General features: G+C 34.5%; 1 protein-coding gene across 2 annotated transcripts in view; it reads right to left on the reverse strand.

The window, feature by feature from the left end:
• The window catches only part of LOC113239506, a 30,600-nt gene extending 7,365 nt beyond the window's left edge, over positions 1-23,235 (reverse strand). The window contains exons 1-2 of one of the 2 annotated variants that reach the window (XM_026476542.1): positions 23,049-23,235; positions 4,245-4,440 (exon numbers count right to left, since the gene is read on the reverse strand). In XM_026476542.1, the coding sequence (XP_026332327.1) occupies positions 4,245-4,440; positions 23,049-23,235 (383 nt within the window). Of the gene's footprint in view, positions 1-4,244; positions 4,441-20,070; positions 20,361-23,048 lie in introns of those variants that run through there. The other variant, XM_026476543.1, reaches the window with a different exon arrangement.
• Positions 23,236-23,482: the final 247 nt, after the last annotated feature.

Consider the following 23,482-nt stretch of genomic DNA (forward strand, 5'->3'; position numbering starts at 1 on the left):
AAAGTTTATTCCCCAAAAACGGTCCCATTGGGAATTCGAAACATAGCTAACCACTGGGCCAACGGGATTGTCAAATTTACCAAAACCTTCATTCAATGTTATGTCAAGATCAAAAAAATGTAACGCGCACATTTCTAAAATTGCGTCCTTATTTTTTTTTGTTATAGTTGTAATAATATTTTGGGAATTTTGAAGAAAAATTTCTGTTGAAATGGTAATGGAATACCGCGTTAAAAGGTTTCACGCTTTTTATGTAAATGTATCCCTGAAGTAAAATGAACTAAAGTAAAGTAGAGGTAGAGAGAGAGAGAGAGAGAGAGAGAGCTGTTCAATCAGATTGTAATCTAGTACGTCATCATACTACATCATGGTTTTTAACTGCCTCTGTGGTCGAACGGTTACCATGCTGGTCTACCACGCAGAGGTCCCGGGTTCGATTCCTAGGCTGGGAGACATATTTGATAGGCCTACGATTTTTCTCTTGCGAGTTTGGGTGTAATTTGTGACTGTCTATATACATAGAATAGCCATGGTCATACCCATGGCACCCGTGATACAGGGTTTCCCTAGTGCGGGGCTGTGAGTGTGGAAAAAAATTATGGGTTAGCTTAGATGGGACGTGATATAAAGGTGGACAGAGCAGATTAATTCACCATCTTAAATATATTCAGACATAACCGATAAAAGAATTAGTTGGAATTAATTTGAAGGGTATATAGTCAGCCGGCGGTCATAAGACGCGTCGCTAATCATGACATGTCTTCCTCCCGTGCGTCTGGTTTGCAACGGTGAGCTCCAAATACAAGTTGCTAACAAATTAAGCACAGACAATTTTACTGTTGACAGTTTGCTTCAAAAGAATCAATATAAAATACACACGAAAACACTTTCTATGCGATTTTAAAATTATACTCTCTCGTACAGAAAGATAAATTTATAATATAAACTGTGCATTTAGCAACAAATGATGAAATACAGTGTGTGGCATTGACATTCTTTTTCAATATAATAGTGATAGATTGACTAAATTGACTGAAGAGGTTTTAATCACTTAAGGGGGTGTATTAAGTAATTAGCTTGTATTCTATATTAACAATATAGGCTAATTGCGATTATAATGAGGTGGAGTATTTATGTGGTCTGTGCAGGTAACTAATTGCCACATACCCATTGCTTACCTACCAAATGCACAAACATAATTTCTTAGCACCTGTATAATGGAGGCTTTGGCATATTGTCTACAATTCTTATTCCCTTCTTACAAAGGGATATTTGTAAGATTTTGCAATCTTGGATACTAAATACTGTTTTGATTTGTAACCCAAACAAAGAACAGTCACATATCAAAGCTTCCTAATTTGTTAAAACATAATATTTACAAAAACTACAATATCCAACTCGTTTCCAATATTGTACAGTCTGTTATACGATAAGGAATGCATCTGCATCATGCAAAGATGTAAAATTCATACAAATTTCCTTAAATTCGAGAAATCTTATAAGTATCTTTTTCTAAATGAAATTATTTTCATTAGAACAAGTTATATCTAATATTAATGCATACTACCATTAAAATAAAATTTCGCTTCTGCCATAATGATAACAACACTACAAATAGGTTATAAAATACATATTACTGCAATTTCGCTTTTGCAAGAAAATGTTGTTTATGAATAAAATACCTTGGACTAGCAATGATAACCTGGTTGCGAGACATTTGCTCGAGTTTGACTCGACGCACCACTAGATACCGAATAATTTCTAATTTATTATATTAACGTGCATTAAACGTAAAGGAAAACGTCGTTACGAGACATACAAACTACGGCAAAGGTATATATCATATCTTTGAAAATGTATTCGAGTTACTTACACCACGATGTATTACTAGCTATTGCTACCATTTATAGCTACCTATTTCTCCCGTTCCGATTTTGCAGGATAAGGTGTTGGTCAACTTATATTTCAGTACTGACAGGCGTAGTGGCAGTACCCCTCAAGACTTTTGCGATTTAAAGCTCTGAGCAGCATTGTATCTGCTATGGACAGGCGTGTCGCTTACCACCAAGCGTACGACTGTTCGTCCTGTCACTTGATATTATAAAAAAAAATTATTAGGCTAGGCCCTACTTTAAACAAAGGCGAACATATCATCTGACTGACCTGACGTAACGAACAATCAATCAACAGACCGAACGGCCTCTAAACACTCTCTCTCTCCAAACTCTCTTGTCCATTGTGTATTATTATATACCGCGCCTTTGTAAATTACCTTAGAACTAATTTAATTAACATGTAGGACACGAGATGTAAGAAGCACAAACTTTAGATGTAGCATATTACAGCAAGACATACCTATTTTGTGTCGTGAGATTGGTCACTTTAACGCAACTCCCAGCACCTCTAACGGGGTGTACGAAAGAAGCTTCCCCGCACAACGTACCTACCAATTCCTTTCTTGTACCTTTGGTGTACCTTAGACAACGGGTATTAACCGGCTATTATCGACACTAAACTCATAGTAGAAAAATAGATTTCTTGAAACGTAGCTTCAACTAAAAATGAATTTAGACAATCGATATGAAATTATATTGCCGTGTTACTCGGAGTTTCCTCAAGGTATCTCGACTGAAGATAGCTTGGAACTGTGATTATGTCATTTTAATCTAAACCTTAACGTACCGTACGTAACGTACGTAAACATATACTAAATTGTACATATCAACCTATATGAGTCCTACTGGTGGGCGTCATTCGCCGTTACACTTGACATTTAAATGTGCCTTAAGTGTAATCTTACGGGAAAGGCTCTTAAGGTTGCTTTGGTACGACTTAGCGCGCGTTCCCATTATTATAGTCGTGCAATTTAAAGTATTATGACTTGTATTTTTAAATGAAGTTGTTCAGACATTGAACAACACAATTTACTGTCGTTCACGACTTTTTTGGCGTTACGACGACAGACTGTCGTGATAATGTGAAGAGCTAGAACGACAGTCGTCCTACGATAAACAAAACGACACGATAAAAATGTGACAACTGGTGATCGCTACTTCGAACGAATCTGTCGTGCAAACGACAAGGCGGCTGCCATGAACCGATAAAATGTCGTCACGATCTAGTGGGAACAGCTAAACACGACAGTCGTTCAATGATAAAATAAACATCCACGACACAGTCACGACAGATAATCGTGATACGGGAACAGGCTCGATGCGACTGTCGTCCAACGATAAATAAAATGTTACGACATAATGGGAACGCACCCTGACGAAAACTGTGGAAAAATCAACGGGATATGAACTACTTGAAATGCTTAAGATAGCTAATTTCACTTAAAGGATTGGTCACATTTGAAGTTTATTTGTAACCGACTTCAAAAAAGGAGGAGGTTCTCAATTCGACTGTATGTTTTTTTATATCTATGTTACGCGATAACTCTGGTATTTGTGAACCGATTTTGATGATTCTTTTTTATTGTTGGAAAGAGGGTACCACCATAGTAGTCCCATTTAAATTTGACGAAAATCATCCACCTCTAAAGGTGGCTGTTCACGCATGAAGATTAATTTATATAAATAGCGCCTAAATTTTATTATAAGAAGCAATTATTTTAATGGTTGATTTTACTATTCTCCAATTCAAGGTGTTGTTCTCTCTCAGTGTATATTGAGTAATCGCAAAGATCTATATATGAACTGGTCCTATATGATTATAGTAATATAGAACAAGTAGCCAAATTCATTTTATACATAGATATAAAATGAATTTGGCTATACGTTTTATATGCATATATATATATATATATATATATAGCTCCTTAGGTATTCGCGATTGCTACACATAGGAAATCAAACTTTCTACAATATTTCTTTAAATGATACTACATTACATAATAATTTTATATTTGGACGCTGTTTTCTTGTATAAAACCATATATGTGGACCTGTAAAGGGCGCAAAACATTGGTTTGTTAGAAAAAACAAATAAACTCGATTTAAATCCGAAAAAATTTCATTTCCACAATTGTACATGAAAATAGCATCCAAATATAAAATAGATAAGGAGGTACTTCAGTATCATTTAAAGAATTATTGTGGACAAAAAAAATGTGGAATACATTTTTGCGCTGACAGCATCATTATAATTAATAAACATACCTGTGCAATGCGCAAAACATAAAAAGTAACCGTAATGTAACCATAAATCACTTAAGTGTCACCAGGCAGTAAATAAGTTCTTACCTAAACACGTCATGCCAGTCAAGTTGTGGTCTCGGGTGCGTTTGCGCTCTGACGGCATAATGAGCACACACGCGCTCGAAAATACATGCGCGTGCGCCAAATTCGCCCACGATGTACTTCTCCACATCCTGCACGTCGAATGGCTCGGCTGACTCGGCAAGCGTTAGCTCACGCCGATTTCGAGCACGGTAGGTCGCTATAACAAGCAAAAGAGAATAAATTATAAATTTAATACCAAAAATTAGTACGAAAGGCTATGTGAATGTGTTTATCAGATAACAAAAAAATACTACACAAAACTAGGTAACACCCTATACTATTAGTACCAGAGCACCGGAATTCACTCTGGGGCACTACCCAGAACACCCAGACAAAAAGATCGATTTAGAAAAGTTAATTTCCCATGTTGGTTCTAAAGAAAATCGAACGCAAATCCTGCGCCTACAGCGCAAACCGTTACGTTTACTTTAACAAAATATTTCTTATTGTAGCTATTGTGTACTTTCAATTTATTACAGTATGTTTCTTACAGTCTTTTCTACTTATATGTAAGTCGAAAGTAAAAAAGGGGTTCTTTTTATAATATCAAGTGACGGAACGAACAAGTCGTGCGCCTGATGGTAAGCTACACACCTGTCCATAACAGTTGCAGTGCCACGCAGAGCTTTAAGTCGCAAAGATCTGAGGGCTCTGCCACTACGCCCGACACCCTGAGACATAAGTTGACAAATCCCATGTCCCAATCACCAGCACCCTTACCCATCAAAACCGGAACACAGTAATGTTAATATTACTACTTGGCGGTAGAAATAGGTAAGGTGGCAGTACTTTCCAAACTCTTTCAGAAGGAACTCTACTACTACTAAATAGAGCTCCTTGTGATGAAGGATTAAGTTATATAACTAAGTATCTGTACATACAAAGAAATTGAAAAAAACGTTTGCCAGTTTTATGATGCGAATGTGGATGGAAGGGTTTTAAGAGTACGTCCCAGTAAGATTTACATTGACCAGATCAGTGGCTGAAATTGCAAAGGATTTTTGAACACTGTCACTGCACCAAGTTGACAAGTTCCATGGACTTGAAATTTCACCAGCACCCTAACACTTCGTAAATCCGAAACGCGGTAATGCTCATTACTTCTTGGCGGCATAAATTGGTAAGATGGCAGTACTACCCTATACGAACTCTTTCACAAGAAGCTCTATTGTTCCAAAAATTAATAAGGTTGTATGCTTAACATAAAATTACAAGTGCCAAATCACACCGAACAGACCACTATATATTTTTTTCAATTAATATGTCCTGAAATTGTAGCATCTATACAAGTGTAATCCCAATAATCTATTATATTAATAGTTGTACCCACTTGCAAACAATAATGGAATACGCAGCATAAAATCGGGACATTATCCAAATAATGGTAAAGCAAGAGTATAAGGGTCCGGCTGTACCGTCGCGTCGTTGACTAGCTGTACATACCCCTGTGTATTGAGCATACTTGAATATGCGTATAGGTCAGTAAAACCACTAACTGGTAATTCTAACTATGCTCTATTGTAATATACATAAAAATTCATTAACTGTTGAAATTTAAATGAAATTGAAAGTAAGTTTTTTTTAATAAGGGCGCATTTGACCTCCATTTCACATGATGGAAAATGACGATGAGACCGACTATGAATCATACACACCTAAATATTACCTATTCACTCTCGCCTTGTCACTCTCAGACTCAAGTTATAGCATTCAGGCAATAAGAACCAGACAATGAATTCAACTCTTCCCACATAAATGTGGAAGCGTAATGCTTCGTGCAAATCCCCGTAATCTACAATGTAGGGGTGGAACCCCAGCCTACGTCTAGAGCCTGATCTAAGAAGACGCACTTAAAGTTTGATCCGATGTAGAATGAAAACAAAAAGTGTTAGAAAATCAACAATTGTTTTATTTTATTAGTTTACTAATCTGACTCACATAGTGACGGGCAAAATAATTATAATTAATAATGAAGTTGTAATGGGATTTGCATACTCTTACACTGTACTATTGGTAAGAGTACATATATGCACCGGCAAGAGTACACAACCCCTTTTTTGATAGATTTCGTTTAACAGTCGCACAAATCACACACAAACGCTCCCAATCTATATAGATTAGAGTATTGAGAGGATTTTGTCCATTTTCACGAGTACATATAGGCTCTTTGTAAATCTCTTGACACTCGTACCTCCATATCTTTCTGGTAATGACATTTTTTGTCTCGTTTTAGGTCTTACTTTTACGTAATAAGTAACTATTACAAAAAATAGTGAAAGAGTACGCGCGAACTGTTGCAACACATCTAGTTGCGAACTCTTACACACTTTACATTCCAGAACAAAAGTACTACTAACCCCATTTGTTGCAAGTGACCAGAATCCTCTGCAGTTTGGGCTCTAGACAAGTTTTTGAGCGATTTGGTACAAAGCCGATTCTCAAAGCATGTATGTTTAATTTAGTCTCGGTGACTATTTGAAAATATCAAAAAAGTTTTAAGCAAGTGCTTAAAAATGTTCAGACTTACGCAGAAGAATTTCAGTTTGAAATATTTTTTTAATATTTTTCTGCACAACAATATCCATTTCTACGTTAGTTGTATAACTTCACCTCAATCGACTTTGCGTACCCTTATCGGATGTGTCTTCTTAGAACAGGCTACCTTATATTTGCTACTCCTTCATTTACTACACACAAAGTACCTAACTAGCAGAGACTCGAGAAAAAATAATATTGTCAAGCAAGACTTGTATTTTTAGTATTACATTTTATTCAAAGCTACCGTAAACGAGAGATTGTCTTGACTTTTTGGCATTTCTTTACTTTTATGTCGTGTAATCATATCGAATAAACATTTTTATTGCACTTTTATGTTATAACTGGCTTCCAAAATTATATTTGTAGCACATTTCAGCTCTATAATAAATCGTGGCAGTAAAATTTGCATATTCTTTGTCTAACACGACATTTAATATATCTAAATATGTTAAGGTTCTTTGTATACAAACCCTTTTTAACACATTCCTTTCTAAATTTTACAAAAGATAGAATAAGGGATGCTAAACTCGTGTAAATAATATAAGCATCGTGAACAAGTAATGCCAACACAATGTTTCGAGTTATGATTGTACGTGTGGTACTTAAGGATAGGTGTTTCATCGCGAACCTAGATTTTAGGAAGTGAGGTGTCCCCACACCTCACTTCTCGCGGTCTCACCTCGCGTCCCGTAATCCGTGCGCTCTAAATTAGTATGAATAACATAAGAAGATGCTGAGAAATTTGACAAAAATCCGATTTGCTAATTTTGAGATAAATATAAATTTAATAATTTATAAGCTTTCGGTTGAAAACCAAAATTTAGTAGATTATTACGTAGGTAGTACTTAAGGGAAATATCTCCGCTTAAAAGTTATGTACAAGGTTAGATATTTTATTCTTAAATAATTTGTTTTAGACTTTCATTGACACACACACAAATAAATAATCATGCATTGCAATGGAACGCTTTATGAATTTTACAAAATTTATATAATAATTATGTTGTTCCGCGAAAGTTTTTCTTCAACAAACAACAAACGTCTTATTACGAAAAAAAATAAGTGCTTATCTTAAAAAACTTAGGATAAAACATGGTGATATACCAAAATAGACAGGAGTCGTAAAATCAATCATCGTTAAGAAATAAAACCTGTATTAGTATAATACAGAGTAAAAATGATAATTTATGCAAAGAAAAAGATCTAAAATTGTTTCGTCTAATCAGAAAGCAAGTAAGTGGGGTATACTATTCTAATTATTATTTGTAGAATTCTCACCAACGTGAATTTGGAGTGCTTGTAGGGTGAGGGTGGTAGTGATACGGTGGTGTCTCAGGACTTGTCAACTTATGTCTCAGCAATGCCCCTCAGATCTTAGCGATTTAAAGCTCTGAGTGGCACTGCAACCGTCATGGACAGACGTGAAGCTTACCATCAGGCGCACGACTCATTCATCCCGTCACTTAATATTCTAAAAAAAAATTATTTCCTAAAGATGACAAGCATTCTACGATAAAAACACCAACTTGAATCTTTAAAGTAAAATGGAAAGTAATATAGAATCCAAAATAATATTATAAATGGGAAAGAAATTTTATTTTCACGCCTAAACCGCTGGCCCAATTTAACGTATTTTGGTGTTAAAATAGATGGGACCTAAGATGTACTTCTCCTACTACCTACTACGACTACATATGCTACTTTTTGTCACAAAAATAAATCTTAAAAGGGGTGAAAGTTTGCCTGCAGAGCCAATCATTTTTAAATAAGTATTCCAATTGGCTACTCAAAGCACTTATTCCACGATGACGAAGTTGCGGACACGAGCTAGTTTACTACAAGGAATTTGGATTTGGTGTGCTCAGGAATGTTATCTTTGACAGGACGGCCTTGGCTCAAACTTAGCTGCATTTACTAATTACCTATCTCGTTTGCTGCGAAACTGTATTACTGTCTGCGTTTTCATTCCAATGCCTGTCAAATTTGTACATAACAAGTATAACTTGTAGTACAGTTTAGTAAAAGTATGTTAGATGTAAAATACGAAAATCGTTTTGCCTTAAGAAGAATCCTGGTAACGAAAAGAGACTGACTGTTCTAAGACTAACATCACTTTATAGAGCATATCGACTGAGAACTGGCAAACGGAACTATCTCAATTTGGATAACTTTACAAAAAAATTGTTTGCGTCATTTAAATAGCATCTGGTATATTAAATAAAATACGTAGTGTACATACGTACATGTGTACGTAATAAAAATATTTAACAACTTCATAATTTTATTTAATAATCCAGATGCTACATAAAGATGCAAACATTTTTTTCTTCATCCTGTAAAGATGTCAAAATTGAGATATTGCCGATTGCCAGTTTACAGTCGATTTGTGAAAATTGTATAAAAAGATTCACTTCTTCATTCATACTTCACGAAGGCCCTGTGAAACTATAACAACTTCATAATTGTGTAAGCAATTTTGAACCTGAGTCCGTTACCCCGGCCTACGTGCAATGGCCTGGGAATACCGCCTCTCCCATTTAAAAATTCAAATAAATGTTTTAGGCCATGGGCGAGGCGAATTTAAGAAAACATACCCCCAATAATAATAAAAATAACAGTCTTGCTAAAAATAATAGCAATAACAGTTTATTGAAAAAGGAAGTACCAGATATTTACAGCAATTAAAAATAGAAAAAGACTGTTAGGAATGGTCTCTGTTAACCTCAGCGTGAAACATGTGCAACGATACGCGTGTATATATCACAAATATTTCTAATAGTTTGTACGAATACCGTCCGGCAAGCGAGTACGATACAAAAGGTCTATTATAGGAAATATTAATGCATTAACTATTCAAATACAACTACTCAAAGAGACCCAGCTCGGAGCCTAATGTCGAGGGTCGTGTATTGTCATTCTCTCGTAAAGTTCTATAGTTTCCAAATTACGTAAGCCCAATAGGCGTAAATTTTTATTCAAAAGGGAACAGTTTTATAAAGAAGCTACTTATATTACTTATATACAAATAGCATCACAGGAAAAAAGAAACAAAAAACGAATAAGTAATTGGAGACATTGCTAAAGAAAACAACAATAAAATTTACATAAACAAAGACAATATATACTAAGATATTTTGCATGATAACAAAAACACGATGATATAGCATTAGCTGGAAGCACATTGCGTTCCCACTTTTAATTTTTATGTTACAAAGGCAATCCAGAATGTACAGATTCCAAACAACTGTAATATTAGGTCCTTACATATGAAATTGGCGTTTTAACGTACTGGCCACTTTGATCTAAAATATCTCCTCTTTGGTTAAGAATGCCAAATTAAAATTTATAAATCCATTTAGCTGGTACATTTGAATTTCGAAAATAGTCGTTCATTTGTTTTTTCCTGATTAGTTTTTCTTTGGCGTCGCTCACATCGCACAATGGCAAACATGAAATATTCCTATATTTACGAGTACGGGTTCTAGCACCCGTACCATAGCACCTGTGCTGCAGAAGCAGGTCGAATCATTAACGATATATATGGCGCTAGTGTCGCAAAAGAAAACACGGTACGCTTGTGGTTCCAACGTTTTCGTTCTGGAAATTTCGTTCTCCAGAATAAGCCCCGTGAACGGCCGGAGACCAAAGTGCATAATGAAGAATTAAAGGCTGTAGTGGAAGTGGAGCCATCGCAAACACTTCAGAGTTAGCCGCAGACTTCGGTGTGAGTGATAAAACTGTTTTAATCCACTTGGAGCAAATCGGGAAAGTAAATAAGCTTGAAAGGTGGGTACCTCATGAATCAAACCAGCAAACACGCGTCGACTGCTGCGTTACATTGCTTAACGGACACAATAATGAAGGGATTTTAAATCGAATCATTACCTGTGATGAATAGTGGATCCTGTACGATAATCGGAAGCGCTCGTCGCAATATCTGAACCCTGGAGAACCAACGAAATCCTGCCTCAAGCGAAAATTCTGACTCAGAAAAAGTTACTTGTGAGTGTTTGGTGGACTAGAGCCGGTGTCGTTCACTACAGCTTTCTAAAATCTGGTCAAATATCTATTGTCAGCAACTGCAAACCATGATGGAAGAACTAGCTGCTAAACAACCAAGCCTGGTCAGTCGCTCTAGGCCACTGCTGCTTCAGGACAACGCTAGACCACACACTGCACAACAGACGGCCGCTAAACTAGAGGAACTGCAACTGGAATGTCTGCGACATCTACCGTACTTCCCGGACCTTCCTCCAACAGATTACCATTTTTTCCGGAATTTGGATAACTTCTTACAAGGAAAAAAATTCAACTCCGATGTGGTAGTCCAAACCGCCTTCAGTTTATTGATTCTCGCCCCCATGGTTTCTTTAGTAAAGGGATCAATGAACTACCTATGAGATGACAAAAGTACATTGATAACAATGATGCATACTTTGATTAATTAAATATATTTTACAAAAAAAAATCGACTTTATATTCCTCCCATACAAAACGCCAATTTCATACGTAAGGACCTAATTGTATGAATTATTTATTGTAATGAAAAGATAAAACGGAAATTGGTAGGTCAATGACGCAAATATTAAAAATTGCTCCTGGTATCTAAGAAGCTGTTAGGTTTGCAGTGTGGACGCTGGGTGAGGAGATGATCGATGATCGATTCTCGTTAGGTCTAATTTGGAAAATTTACTGATATATATTCCGTACTTTAATTGGTGCAGTTACCTGGCACCAACAGATACATTTTTACGTTTACTGCTTTAGGAGTTGAAAGTATGAACTACATTTTTAGTAAAAAAGAAAACCGGCCTCTTATGTTTGTTTATCGGCTTTTTAATTGGAACTACATCTATTTGCCAAATTTTATTATAATCCGTTAACAGAAGAGGTGGAATATTTTCTCCAAATTTAAATGGGACCAATAAGAAGGTACCCCTTTACAAAAAAAAAGTATCATCAAAATCGGTTCACGAATGTCGAAGTAATCGCGTAATATATACACAAAAAATGAAGAAAATACAGTCGAATTGACAACCTTCTACTTTTTAAGTCGGTTAAAATATCATCAAGGACATTAGTAACAAAACCCACTAAATTTGTCGCATTGTGTCGAGATCCGTGTATTTAAAAGCATACTTTTCAAGATAATTAAACGTTCATTGATCAAGTTAAATATATGTATTATTCGTAGAAACGTATAAAAACTGCCGAAAGGCATTAAGGTAACATAAAAGTCAAAATGTGACTTAGCAATGTTTGTTCCGACGGTCTTATTCTAATTTAACTTTCAATCAGTAAGAAAGACTCCAATTTTACGCCAAACCAATAGAACATTTTCTATAATATTTTAAAAAACAATATGGCCAACAAACGTTATCAATTCCTCATATTAAAATTTTATAGGTATCACATATCTACTAAATGATTTAGAACGACTGTCGTCAGACGATAAACAAAATGTCACGATAAAAATATCGTGCAAATGACAAGGCCGCCTTGTACCGATAAATTGTCGTGACGACCTAGTGGGAACAGCAGTTCCGAGACATGACAGTCGTTCAACGATAAAATAAATGTCCACGACACAGTTACGACAGATAGTTGTGATATGGGAACAGGCTAGACGCGACAGTCGTCCAACGATAAATAAAACGTTACGACATAATGGGAACGCGCCCTAAGTCGTTCTAATTCGGGACCCTAACGCTCTAACTCTTATTACAAATCCCTAATATAGAGTACGGCCCCTTGAAATAAGCTAGTGTAATAGACGTTTACGATACCGAGGCCCAATAACAATGACAGGCGATTGGTGACGTAAATGCTACAAACCCTATTGTAATATCGTCTGCTTAAAGGTAAAATCACATAAGTGTCATTTTCCACAAAAAATATCTAAATGTACCTATTGTAAGGAAATCACCATCTTTCTGCAGATTAAACTCTTACTAAGTTTATAGCTTTTTTGTTACTGAGTTTCACGTGCAGAAAGATAGTGATTTTCTTACCATAACTATATAAATTAAAGACTTTTTGTTTAAAATGTCACTTATGTGGTTTTACTTTAAACAGACGATATTCAACCTATTACGACAATCAAAACATGTCACAATTTTGCTATTATTACGATTGTCAAATAACAACATCGTCGTTACAGTCACCAATCAAACTGTCATGCTGTCTATAACTCAGCCGTATTTTGTAAGTATAAAAATATAATCATTCACACATCGCATACATATACTTACATTTCAACAATACGTAAAAGACGTACAACCGTATATTTATAACGAAGAATTTTAAAATTGCTGTAATCCATTGGACTTCTAAGAGCCTTTTCAGAGGCATTTCTTAGGTTGCAGAATAAGTATTTTTGAGAAACCACAGTGCGTTTGAGAAGCACGTTATTCCATCTTAGTCACAAGTCTTTGGGGACGATGTGGGAACGATCATTCATATTGTAAAGGATGGATGGGGCCGTATTTTAAAATGTAGGTGAACCGATGGAAATCGATGATAAAGATGCTTTAACATGAACAATTTCATTAAATGGATTATTAGCAGAATTGATTGTTAGATTGTTTAGTTGGTTCGGGCGCGCCTCACTTGTGTGAAAATTAAAAAACAGATGTAAGGCTCATTTAATAAAATTATCTTAACTTTAATTAAATGCACTAACTATAACTTAATTATATATAATACTCGTTTGTAAACAAAATTCACATTTAATAAGAATTTTTTTATATTATAGAGCTCTTTTTATATAACAATCATTGTAATGTGTTGCCCTCTTTCAGTAGGTTAGGTTAGGTTTCGTATTCCATATTCTTGCTCGTTCTTCTCAGGGAGGTCAGCGTAGTGACGAGTAGTAGCTTAAAAAATGACGTTTTCAAGTGTTAAAATTTTACCTATGGAATAAACATTGAGTATACAACCAGAAATAGAGATGAAATAAGGGTCATCCACCCCTGGCAACTCATCTAGTAACGGGCCTTATATTACTTGTCAACTCTCTATGGCGCTGAAATCATAAATTAGAAAACTGAAATAGTGCAACGCCAACGACTGACCTGTGTGTACGTCTCCGTATATTCCAAAAAGATAATATCTCTAACAATGAGGGCTGTTCCATTCGGTGGTGTTGGAAAAATAGCAAAACATCTAATTACAAAATAAAAGGAATTACATTTCATCGGTAATTAAACATCAAACATGTAATTTTGCAATTTTCGCCCAACATCGAAGCTCTAGTTAAAGTGGTCGATTTGAAGTGAAATAATTGACACCCGTCAATTGTTTCGAATTCGGGGTGAATAGTTTTTAAACAAGTTAAATGACATTGCGTATTTCTGGTTATTTACTCGATGGGAATAAATTATTATTTGACTTTGACATAAACTTTGCAAAAGCAGAACCGAATTTGTTTGGGTTTCCGTTTGTTTTAGGTCAATTTATTTCAGTTTAATTTATTTAGTTATTCAAACAGAGCTGAACTTATAATTGTTATTTAAAATGAGTGTTGTTCATTAACAAATGATTGTTATCAAAAATTAAATTGTAGAATGTAAGTTTATATTAAACGTTGGTTATATTAAGTATGTTGTTATATTTACATATTAAATGAGCGTTTATAAATATTTACAAGACATATTACACGCCCAGTATAGGTTCGCCATTACAAAAGTTCTGATCGCAGGGCGTAGGCATAAGTACAAAATTGAATAAATAATTTTGATAAAATTCTTTGTTTTCATCAGATCGACGAATGTGATATCCGCCGTGTTACATCTCCATAGAGCATAGCGAGTTAGTGGCCTTGTGTGCTAGTCATTCTTAGTTAGTAATTTCCTACATTAATTATGTTTCGTACTCATCAAAACTAAAGTTATTTACACCAAGGTTCAGCGACAACTGATGTATAGAAAAAAATGTAATTGTTACTTTCTATTTCCAGAGTATGCATCTTAGATAATCTTTTCATAGGGTCTGAATTACAGTAATTATTTGTCATAAAAATTACTATTATAAGTTTGACATTATTATTACTACACACACTTTTACTACACACATATTTAATGGAACATTAGTAAATAACCTCAAAATAAATCAGTACTTCTTCAAGAGGTTATTAGGTATAATTTGAATATAAAAAAAATAGTCAATTGTCATTTATTTTCATAACTTAATTTGTTTTCAATACTATACTATATTATATTGTTTACTAGTAGGAACTAGTACAGATTTGTCGAGCGGTTCGAGGTTGACTATGCGTTCTTGTACATTTTTAGAAGAAAATTTTATTTTTTAAACTTTGATTTACTTAATCAATATTAAACTGCTACAAATTATAGATTTAGAACCGTTTCCGTTTTGTCACAAAATGGAAAAAAAACCATTTTTTTAATTGATTTTTTTTCAATAAAGGTTGAGTAAAACTTTAGCGATGTTAGAAGATTTAATAAATTCGTGTTTAAGTTTATATTTAAGCTTTATATCTAATTGTTATTTATTTAAATACAAGCGTTACTATTTCATGTAAACTTGTTTCTGTTCCGCAAAAATTTGCCTTTGCGATTTTTACATAAAAAAAAAATAAAATATTTGTAATAACTGTATATTTACCTAAATGTATATATATATATATATATATATATATATATACACAATTCACAACTCTCAAATAATATATCAAATTTATAATCACCATTCACTGCTATTCAAAATCTATTTTGAAAATGACTCTTATACTCAAGATTAATTTAATAACGAATTATGGTTCTCCAGCGAACTTTCATATTGATACCAGGGGGCCTACCATAACCTTTCCAAAAACAATCCTATTTCACGAACCTGTCAACCATGTAATGTATTATTGCAAAAGTGATTGAAAGAACGAATGATTTCCCAATATTGTCTATTCCTTACTAAAAATAGGAAAGAGATAACGCTATGTGAACTATATAATGCCATCTCTTTCTTTTTTGATGGTCTGAATCCTCTTATCATAGTATAATGCTTAATGTACTTAATGTTATTTATGTTCAGAGAATTTTGACTGTTAAGAAAAGAAAGGTATGTAATAGTAAAATCTATTAAAATTACGTTGTTTTCAATAATTATTCCCCATTTGCATGAAGAAAAATATAAAAAACAATCTGAGTCTTGATAGTCACGTTGTGAGATCGGAACTACAGTCTAGTGTCAACTGTTAGTTTCGCCAAGAAAACATATAGATGGCGCTGTTATAATTTTACGAAATAAACAAAATATTGAAGAGAGGGAGATATATGTAAATAAATAAGTTCAACTTAACTTTTAATCATCACAAATCAATATTAAGTCAATAAAACTAAAAATAATATTGTTTCCATTGCATCCATGTATCTATTTTAAAAATGTTAAATTTGACATAAGAGCAATATTACTTTAATGTTAAAGTCGCGTCATAGTACGAACTGAGTGAATGAATAGCCACAAAGTTGCCAATAAAACATCATAGGTTAAAATAATTTCCCCTTATTATAAAATTAGGCGCTATTCATAAAAATGAAGCTTCATGCTTGCATGAACAGCCGGGTGACTGATTTTCTTAGAGCTGGATGATTTTCTTCAAAATTAAATTGGGATCACTATGGAGGTACCCCCTTTCCAACAAAAAAATAATCATGTAAATCGGTTCACAAATACCGGAGTTATCGCGTAACATACATGCAAAAAAACATACAGTTGAATTGAGAACCTCTTCCTTTTTTTGAAGTCGGGTAAAAATGAAAACGCACGTTTCTAAAATAAGCAAAATGTTCGCGTCTTGGACCTACTTTTGTGACCTCATAGACGCTATAAATGATTTTAACGATAATACATAATATAAAAGTCAAACAGTATTAATAATTGCAATTTAACTGGTCTTGATATTTTTGACGTCAATGTAAACATATAGGTAAATTACGTGTCCTTATTGCTTAACTTACAGAGTACTAAAAAAACCCATCTCAAAAGTTCGTGGAATTGCATCTACTGTAATACCCCGCTTTGAGCGAAACCGGTTGCGCAACTTTTCAAAATTTGCGCTAAATTACCCCGCTTTACGCGGACGCATTGATTTAAACAATTTGAGCCCGTAGCTTCTCAGTTACTAAAAATGAATTTTCGGAGGTAGTTCTGTCCCTTAATTTGTAATCTCATTAATACTGTCTGTTATTCAGTGAATTGTAGAAATAATATTTTTTACGTGCAATAACGCCACCGGCTAAGAAAAAAGAGCGTAAGGGCTTGAATTTGGAGACGAAGATAAAAGTTTTGGAAAAGGTAGGTTCGTTCGAATAGCACGTTCGTTAGAATATTTAGCTTTTTATTCGATTATACTCCGTTCTATCCCTGGTAGCAGTCGTTCGGTGAAGTTAGAGATCCCAGGGCGACCGAAAAACTATAGCACCAGGCGGGCCACACAAAAATATAACAACCCTGTTTTACGCGAATTTCGCTTAACGTGATTTTTTCCGGAAAGCATCTCTCGCGTAAAGCGGGGTGTTAATGTATTTGCTAAGGTTTATCGTTTGAAATCGGTTACCGAAAAGTGCGCGAAACCAGATTCATCCCCTAGTTTGCCACACTTAGGGATGCAATATTTTCTTCAAATTTAAATGGGACCGGTACAGAGATACTCTCTTTCAAAGTCTCTTTCAAAAAAAGACTTTTCATTAATATCATTTTACGAATTGTAAAACTAAAAGTAGTAGTAGTAGTTGTGTAATAAAAAATACAGTCGAATTGAGAACCTCTTCCTTTTTTTGAAGTCGGTTAAAAATTATTTTCATATCGAGTTTATAGATTTTCGCAATTGTTGCACATTTATGTGGTCTGTGGTTACACATAGGAAATTAAACTACTTTTTCGAATCTAAATAATACCTAAAATAATCAGCCGTAACTACGAGACATGTAATGAGCCCTTACGTTGATTTGAAAACAATATTCTTTAAATGAAATTTTGGTTTCAAAACAAATTTGCGCGAATTAGACTTACGTCATTTTATATCTTCGTAATTACAAAATGTTTTATTAATACTGTCATACTTGCGTCAATTCACTAAATTAATGTTCTTCCTGTCTAAGGACAGCAAGAAGACTCCAGAGCGTGGGATAAGTCCCACGCCGGGAGGTCGACATAACATTATCAATTAACTAAATAAATAAATATTAGACAACAACACGTACGTTGCTCCGATTTGAAAGTTACTTAAAGCACTTGTGTTAAATCGGAAACTTCGACGGTACCATAAATACCCAGACTCGAGATAATATACAAAAGTTAGTTTCTACATTGAACCGCCCGGAAATCGAACCCGGGATCACTGAATAGCGACGTCATGAAAACCGGTGTGCCAGCCACTCGACGACGAGGTCGTTATTACTAGATAACTATTTATTAATTATTTTAATTATATTGCAGTACCTTGAATTAATAATTTGGAATTATTATTGTTTTACATTTCATTTTTATGGTTTTTAAATGTGAATTGAGTGTGTGCCTTACTAAATATTGGTTTTGTTTTCTTAAATTTATTTGTGTATAGTCTGATGGCAATGGATAATCATAATGCGGGTTGGGATTTAATAATATTTATAATACGATATAATATATATATATGTATGCATATACGATATATACATATATATATTATATGTATATATCGCTGCATGAAACACAAATTATAAGAACTTGTCTGCGAATGATACCCGTGGACAGCTGAATGGTCGTATTATTATAATTACAGTTTTCTATCATGAATAGGGATGAATTCAAATCTGATATTGGGGCAACTAGGTCAAACGAGGCATTATATCATATGAAAAGGCTTGTTATATTACATATAAATGGGAAACCTAAAATTAATAGTGCTGGTATAAATTGTTATGGTTCGAAGTTTAAACCGTCACGCGTCCTAGAAACACGGTGTCTCGAACCATTTTATATATTTTTTTAATTTTATATATTTTAGTAACTTTTTTGACCGTTGTGGTGGATGACATTACAGTTTCGCGATAGAGACACCGCGTGGGTCAAGGACGCTACAGCACCAAAATTATTAGAGACACCTGGACGCCTTGTGTTATAAAAATAAAGGTGGAATTCGGTTTTGCACTGCCATTTATACATTCTAGAGTAGAGCGATCGTAGCTTTGTGTGTCTAGTCATCGTTAGTTAGCAATTTTCAACATTAATTAATGTTTCGTACTACTCAAAACTAAACTTTACACCTAGGTTCAGCGACAAATGTAATGTATAGAAAAAATGTAAGTGTTAGTTTCTATTTCCAGAATATACAACTTCGGTAATCCTTCCATAGGGTCTGAATTACTGTAATTATTTGCCATAAAAATTACTATTATAAGTTTCAAAGTCAAACTTTGACATTATTATTACTACACACACCGGCACATGTAGGGGAACACTAGATATTAACAAAGTTGTTGCTTTATGTGTAATTCTTATTTATTTAAATATAAGCGTTAATATTTCATGTAAACTTGTTTTTGTTCTGCTAAATGTGCCGTCTGTGTATTTGTTATAAACGTAACGTCAAAGACAGTCAATACGAAACCCGCTATAAACTATTTACATCACTTATAAAACAAGAGTGGTTCTGATTTTACATATCCTGCCACTTATTAATTCTTGAATCCGAAACTTTATATGCACAAGAAACAACAAATTTGAACGTTGTGTAAATAACAATTTTTTGATGTATAACTGTGTCCACCATACCATTCAAGCGCTCCAAAACTTAATTTTGGTGCGAATTGAAAGTAAAGAGCAAGAAGTATAAAATAACTATTTTTTCTGTAACTTACGTAAAATTCCTTGCAAAATGAAACAACATTAATTAAGGTCGATTTCTCCCCTTTAGCACAAAATATTCGAAACTTGCAATTTTGACTGGGAAATGTAATTAGAATTACACAATTCAGAATTTCATAATCTATGTTGTAACGCAAATAGTCATTTTCGTCAAAATTATTAGTTACGTTACTGTTGAACGTAAAGAAATTTCATCAGTTTCAATTATAGTGTATTGCGCATGCAAAATGCAATTCATTCGTAGAGTCGATAGCAATGAATTAACGTCGCAAAAAGTACGAGATTTGTTTTATCAAAAGCAACACGACTGCTTTTTTTTTTAATTTCCAAATGTTATACAATCTGCCTTTATGGACGGCACGTAAAAAATTAAAAAATGACCCACCTGGACTTACGGAGTATGACAATTTCTTCAAGAAGTTGGTCAATCTGACACTCAATACTATAAACGGGAACCCTACTAACTGCACCGGCAATTCAAAGCTAGTTTGCTCACTGTCCACATCTTTACAATTCACTAGTAACAACAATACAACGACAAACGTATACATACATTTAATCCACTCCATTCTTAATAGAGAAGCCACAAAGTCAAGACGCAACTAACAGCCCAAGGCAAAAGACTTGCATCAAATAGTCAAAACTGACGCAACAGTTCAAGATGCCTATTGTTAAACGATTCCCCGCGCGTAATCGCGAATGAGTCAAATTATGTAACTGTTAGTTACCGAACGAACCTTGACCTGATTAATATTTTTTTTAAACTTTACCAAAGAATGTCACTGCTACTATGATAAGATCGAGTTTTGAATTTAATTTTTTTTCGAATTTCATATGTGCCTTCTATTCTTCGAATCAGTCAATAAAGCGAACCGAACTAACTGGTCGAGTAGCAAAGATCATACTGGAAAAACGTATACGTGACAGGGATCGTAACACCTCCCCAGCTGCTTTGTTGGTCAATCGGCGGTTATGTCATGGCTCTCGTACAGTATGAAGGCGCAAGTCTACTCCACTAATCTAGAGAATTCTTTTATGCTCTCTCTGATGCATTATTGTACATACATTTAGACGGTATCTCGTGTAATTCGCATTTGAAACGAACGAGATAATATTCGAAAGAGAATAGTTAAAAGCTGTAATGGTTGTTGAGGGAAAATTAATATATTTTGTGTAATAATTCTTTTCTGCTTTCCATTTGTCTTCGAGTAAATGGTATATTATAGAAGACCGTAGAGCAAAGACTACACTAGTTTCGTAATAGCAACGAAATGTTGTGACATTCTTGAAAGGTTGCTAATAAGTATTTATCTTTCGTAACTTACACAGTCAAAGATCGCGACATCGCCTTCACTTTAAAAAATGTAAAAAATTAAAAGTATTACTATTATATTTCAAGTTTCTATATTGTCCTAAATCCCTTATTCATAAATAGCAAGTTAACAAATTATCCGTTACAATAACTGGTATTTAATTTTAAAGCCGTGGTAGCCTATGACGTACCGCCTCGTACCTTTGAGTTTCTTAAAATTCATGTGCGAGCACCTTAGAATTTATGTGCGAAATTTCATTTGAAATTTAATATGAGCTTTACGGTGAAGAAAGACATTGTGAAAACGTGTGAAATTCCCGATCCGCACTGAGCCAACGTGGTGGACCTTCAGGTCCTTCAGGCTATGAAGATCCGTACCCTAAGTCCCGTGCCGAGTATTGGGAAGTATAAATGCGTTGTTGATCACGAATGATCAATGTTTGTAAAAACATTTTTTATTCAATGTAATTCGCATTAACACGTACTAAACATTTGATCAATATGAGACTTGTAAAGGATCCGAAACGTTCGTTCGTTTCAAAACAAAAGCGATTTAGACCGGAAACCACGAAAGCTTGACTCAATGTAACTATTTTTTACTATGAATACCTATTTCTGCCGCCAAGCAGTAATGTCAGCATTACTGTATTCCAGTTTTGAAGGGTAAGGGTGCTGGTGAAATGACAGGCACAAGAGACTTGTCAACTTATGTCTCAGGGTGACGGGCACAGTGGTAGTGCCCCTCAGATCTTTGTGATTAAAAGCTCTGTGTGGCACTGTAACTGTTGTGGACAGGCGTGTGTAGCTCAGGCGCACGACTTGTTCGTTCCGTCACTTGATATTATTTAAAAAAAGAAGACACAGGTAGTGTCTTTAATAGGCCAATTACACTTACATTATTTATACAAATTAGACGTTCATAGTAAGCCCACGGCCAAATTCTGTTTTCAAAGATATAGGATCCTCTAGTTTAGAAGGCAGGATAATATTTTTGATTGTATAACTTCGACTTATAACAAATATTGCAACCAATTTATTAGTTGTGATTTTAAGTAAGTAAAAATTATTATTAATTTACAAGTACAAATGACAAAAGCCTATCAATGAAAGCTGATTAATTTAGTAGGTAGTGGGTGACATTCAAAATTGTAGCTTATTATAGCCTATGTACATCCCACAACTGGCCTACTCTCCCTTGTGAAAGTAAAGGTTATTTGTTAATGAGAACATGTGCCCCTAGACGGCAGTCCTACAACGCTGGAGCTTGCTACAAAGAAAGCGTTATACAACTTCAAAGTGAAGTAAAATTGAATCATAAATCCAACAAAAGCCTATGTTTGATATTGTTACATAAGTTCATAATAGTTCATAGTGAGTGTGATATTATATTTATTTGACGGCATCCACCGTAATGTATCCTCGGACCGTAATTCCAAACACGTTAGTCATTAAAGCAATAAAAAAGTTCAAAGTTTAAATACGTATTTTTTTAATCCAACGGGCCTTTATAGGTTCCATGGACACTCTGACACATACAAGGCCCGAAATGTTGGTTTGTTTGAAAAATCAAATATAGCTTACGATCCGAAAAAATTGTCTCATCCCGAAAACCTAAAAACTCAATAAAATAAAAGCTATAATTATATGGAATGCCGCAATGAAGTTAAAATCTACCTATTCCACAAATAGGTATAGAATAAGTGTAAAATTTTGAAATTGATATCGATTTGATTCAATTTTTGTAACAGTAGAGGTCCTTGTGAAAGAGTTCGTCCAGGAAAGTACTTACCTATTTCTGCCACCAAGGTTCCGGTTTTGAAGGGTATTGAAATTACAGACATATGAGATTTGTCAACTTATGTGTCAGGGCGACGGGTGCGGTGACAGTGCCACTCAGCTCTTTGCGACTTTTAAAGCTCTGAGTGGCACTGCAACTAATAAGGTTAGGCTTGTCGCTTACCACCAGACACAACGTTTGTTCGTGTCGTCACTTGGTTTCATAAAAAAATAAAAAACAATTACTGTAACGCCTTAGGGTTATTTATAATTACCTGGATTCAAAGCGTATGATAACTTTTTCACGAAGTTTGTAAGCCTCACAGCCATAATGATGAAAGGAAACCCAAATAACTGTATCGGCAGTTCGAACCCTGTCTCCTGTCCAGTACTCTCCATTAGACATTGGAATAAAAGGAACGTCACTAAAGTCCAAATGTAGCACACTTTAATTAGTTCCATTTTTAAAATATACAACTGACGATGACGTCCAAAATTTTTAAATTTCAACGACTTTTTATTGAATTTCGAATTACTATTCTCATTTCAAAATTATTGCAAGTGAAATATTTAATTAAAAAAAGAAGTAATCGAGACCTAATTTCACTCCAAATTAACACACTCTATGCATAATTGTATTGTATAACACAACGACTTTAGTTGTAGATCCACGTATAACTGGCCATACCCAGTAGACCGCAATCCACGT

Source organism: Hyposmocoma kahamanoa, unplaced genomic scaffold (genome assembly GCF_003589595.1).
Source record: "Hyposmocoma kahamanoa isolate Upper Pololo Valley unplaced genomic scaffold, ASM358959v1 99879, whole genome shotgun sequence".
NCBI lineage: Eukaryota > Metazoa > Arthropoda > Insecta > Lepidoptera > Cosmopterigidae > Hyposmocoma > Hyposmocoma kahamanoa.